Source organism: Thermomyces lanuginosus (assembly GCF_041956635.1).
Source record: "Thermomyces lanuginosus strain ATCC 200065 unplaced genomic scaffold VTN49scaffold_12, whole genome shotgun sequence".
NCBI classification, from domain to species: domain Eukaryota; kingdom Fungi; phylum Ascomycota; class Eurotiomycetes; order Eurotiales; family Trichocomaceae; genus Thermomyces; species Thermomyces lanuginosus.
The window spans coordinates 362180-365354 of NW_027192346.1; the positions used below are offsets into that span (position 1 = coordinate 362180).

General features: G+C 53.1%; 2 protein-coding genes across 2 annotated transcripts; both read right to left on the bottom strand.

Moving 5' to 3' along the window:
- Window positions 1-224: 224 nt before the first annotated feature.
- VTN49DRAFT_231 (uncharacterized protein) lies at window positions 225-1007 on the bottom strand (the record flags this gene model as incomplete). The annotated part of the gene is made up of 1 exon (XM_069410021.1): window positions 225-1007. The coding sequence occupies one exon, from the start codon at window positions 1005-1007 to the stop codon at window positions 225-227; it is 783 nt and encodes a 260-aa protein (XP_069271692.1).
- Window positions 1008-2445: 1438 nt separating this feature from the next.
- Window positions 2446-3124, bottom strand: VTN49DRAFT_232 (uncharacterized protein; the record flags this gene model as incomplete). The annotated part of the gene is made up of 2 exons (XM_069410032.1): window positions 2446-2721; window positions 2789-3124. 2 exons carry the CDS (start codon window positions 3122-3124, stop codon window positions 2446-2448), a joined length of 612 nt encoding a protein of 203 aa, XP_069271693.1.
- Window positions 3125-3175: the final 51 nt, after the last annotated feature.

A 3175-nucleotide genomic window follows, 5' to 3' on the forward strand; every position in this document is an offset into this window, starting at 1 on the left:
TTTGTGGAGGGAATCAAGTGGTAAATGATGTCATTGTGGATCCAGCCTCAACCCGCAGGGAGGCAGCTATATACAAATCACCCAAACGTCACCAGAAAATCCCAAAACCATGCAGAGAGGAGCATCCAAAACCACTTTTTTTCTAGCGCCAGGCTCAAAACAGGGTATCATGGGTATCATCATCAAACTTTTTTGGTTCGCCAAAAGAACAAGACAGAGCATAATCAATATGCTTGGATCATCGTGCCTTGCGATGACGTGTAATACCCAGTCTCTTGATCGTACTCGGCGGTGTCCCGCGGTTTCTCTGGCGAGGCATCCTCGAATGTATCGAGAGAGACCGCTACCGGTGATGGCGGCAGCGGGTCGTCCTCTTCATCTGACGACAAGTCGTCAAGTAGCTCTGGAGGCGATTGACGCGAGGGGGTTCGCGTCAGGCTCAGGTCCTCAAGACCGGCATCCTCATCCTCCTCGACGTCTTCCTCGTAGTATTCATCTGAATCATCGTCCGAGTCCTCATCAACCTCTTCCTCGGAGATGATGACTGGAACGGGCGACGGTGCTCGTCGCTTGGAAACGGTCGTCGCAGTGTGAACGGTGATTTCTTCTTCCTCTTCCTCGTACTCGTCGTAGTCAGACTCATCACTGCTCAAGTCGGAGTCGTCCTCGTCTTCGTCCTCCTCAGCAACGGTGTCGGCCCATTGAATGTGTCGTGGCCGCTCGTAGCGGGCATTGCGGACGGTCTGGTTGAACCATCGTTCTTGCTCCTTCTCGGCATTGGCCAGCTCGAGCATGAGAGAGTCCAGCATGTTGGCGTGTCCGACCAGCAGACGCAGGTCGTGGTCTGCCCGCGCAGCTTCCTTAGAGAGCTTGCTGCGGGCGGTGTGGGCAAGGTAGTAGGTCTGTGCGAGGCTCATCTTCTTGACTTTGTGGCTCTGATGTGGTCGGCCGCAATGGTAGGATGGAAGAGAGGTGGACGCGGGTGATGCGGAGAGTGCAGTCGCCATGGTTGACCAGAAATATTTTTTCTTCGCTTATCCAGGCGCACAAATGCCTTTATGATTCCTCCGACAATGACTCGGTTAATGGCGTGACTCAGCTGTCTTTTGCTTTTTTTTTTTTGGGCGGTGAAGCAAGGAACGTGCAGTCGGGCGCGTCTGATTGGCTGTCGGCGTCAAGGCTGAAGGATCCACTGATGTGCAGGAAGCCTATGAAGGACAATGGGCGGAAAATGTATTGCGATAAGACTCCGCAAGTTTTCCTTTGGATCACGGAAGAGGAGAGTGTGTCATTGATAACCAGCAAGCTGGAGTTGATGAGAGGGATACAGCAGCTTCTTATGTTGGACCATCCAACCGCTGCCGGCCGATATATTGAAAATTTGTCAGCCTGGCCAGCCGTTGTCCGTGAAGTCCGGCAAGAAGTTTCCGACGCTAACACTTCTCTCCGTACACTCGGCCGGATGCGGCTCCGCCCCACAGTCGATCCGGAGTTTGATCACGTAAGTCCGCTTTTGCTGACTCACCGCTCCACCGCGCGAGCCTTCTGGGCATTTCATTCGCCTTCTCTGCCCTTCTTTTCTCCTTTCAGGTTTTACTCTTAATCTGTCATTACAAAGCAGCAGTCGCTCTTTACTCAGCATCCCTTGATTGTTCATCCCTCATGAATCATGACTAACTATCACTACCCATCCCGGCTCCGTGTCTCCCTTTGTATTGGAAACAAGGGCTCTTTGATGTCGACAAGAGCCGCGGGAATTACGAGTATTTCCGCAAGAGGGTCCGACGCGGCTGTGCACCGTCATTCCAGTTGTCTGCTGGGCAGTCGTGTTTCGGGTCCAGCAGGGCTCCCAAGTCTTCGTAGTGAAGCCCAACAAAGAATGCCTCCTGGGACGGAGAATGTACTCGGCTCCGTCTCCCTGCATAATCTGGCATGAAGGCATCCATAAACGACCATCGAGGCAATCTCGTTTATCGCTGCCTGCGATCGCACCAATCACGGACGGAGGCACGAGATTTCATCCGTAATCGGAAGTCGGAACTGGAATAGGAAATCGGAACTTTCTAGATTAACCCAGTTACTCCCTCTGGCTATCGTCGCAGCCTTGAACCTGGCATCTCTGATCATGCTGGCGAAGTAATCGTGGAGGATCAGAACGTGCAGAAGTGACAGCGAATCGACCATCCCCGTTGAGCGTTGATTGGGCTCTTGCACCCCGTCGTGCCCCGATGTCATTGATGATCCCATCCACCATCAGAATGGTCTTATCACTCTGACCGGAGAGATTCTGTGCTATTATTAATGCCCGAGTCAGCCCTATAAATGGGGAAACCGTCTCTTGAATGACGCCAAGATCTGGGGTATCGATGTCATTCACAATCATCGCAGTCGAAGCCCTGCTCTGTGAACGACTCCATGATTCTATCACAAGGGTCCAAAATGGAATCATATGAACAGCCCGTTGATCCGCTCCCGCCTCCACAGCTGATCCGTCGATTTCAGCTGTTGGCACTTTTGGTCTTCTAACTCCAACACCGCGGAAATACAGTACGGCGGTACAGCGATAACCGTCCAAAGTTCGAAGAGTATGTATTCGGCTCTTCGGCATGCGCTGTGCAGAGCGACCGTGGGACGATGACAGGTGGTTGAACCAGATCGGACTTTGCGCAAGTCCTCCGCGCCGGCGATGGACGGCGGACGGGAGAATCCCAGCGATCGGATCTTCGGGATCGGGTCAACCAAGAACCCATGTCCCTAAAGCAGCCATCTCGACCTATCAATGACTCACCACGGAACTGGCGGCTTCGGAGCGGCGCCGAGACGCGGCAGGATTCAGGAATGACGCATGATGACTCAGCGGAGATTCATCCAGCACGCTAATCCTGATTTGGCGAAAATTTGCGTCGGATCCGAGAGCCAGATACAGTTGTCCTACTAGGGTTAGGGTCACATAAATGTACGTGCCAAAGTGCCCATTCCTTGGCTCCGGTGCCAAGGAACAGCTGTCACTCAGGGCACAGGGCACGGGCGCTCCGCGCGGCCGGAAGCTGTGACGATCAGATGACCCCTGCGTTTCTTCGAATCTCCGAGGACAACCGGAACCATTGTCTAGAACAAAAATCATTCTTCAATCTATCAGAGTAGCATTTCCATCTCCTCGGAGCCGGGTTTAAAT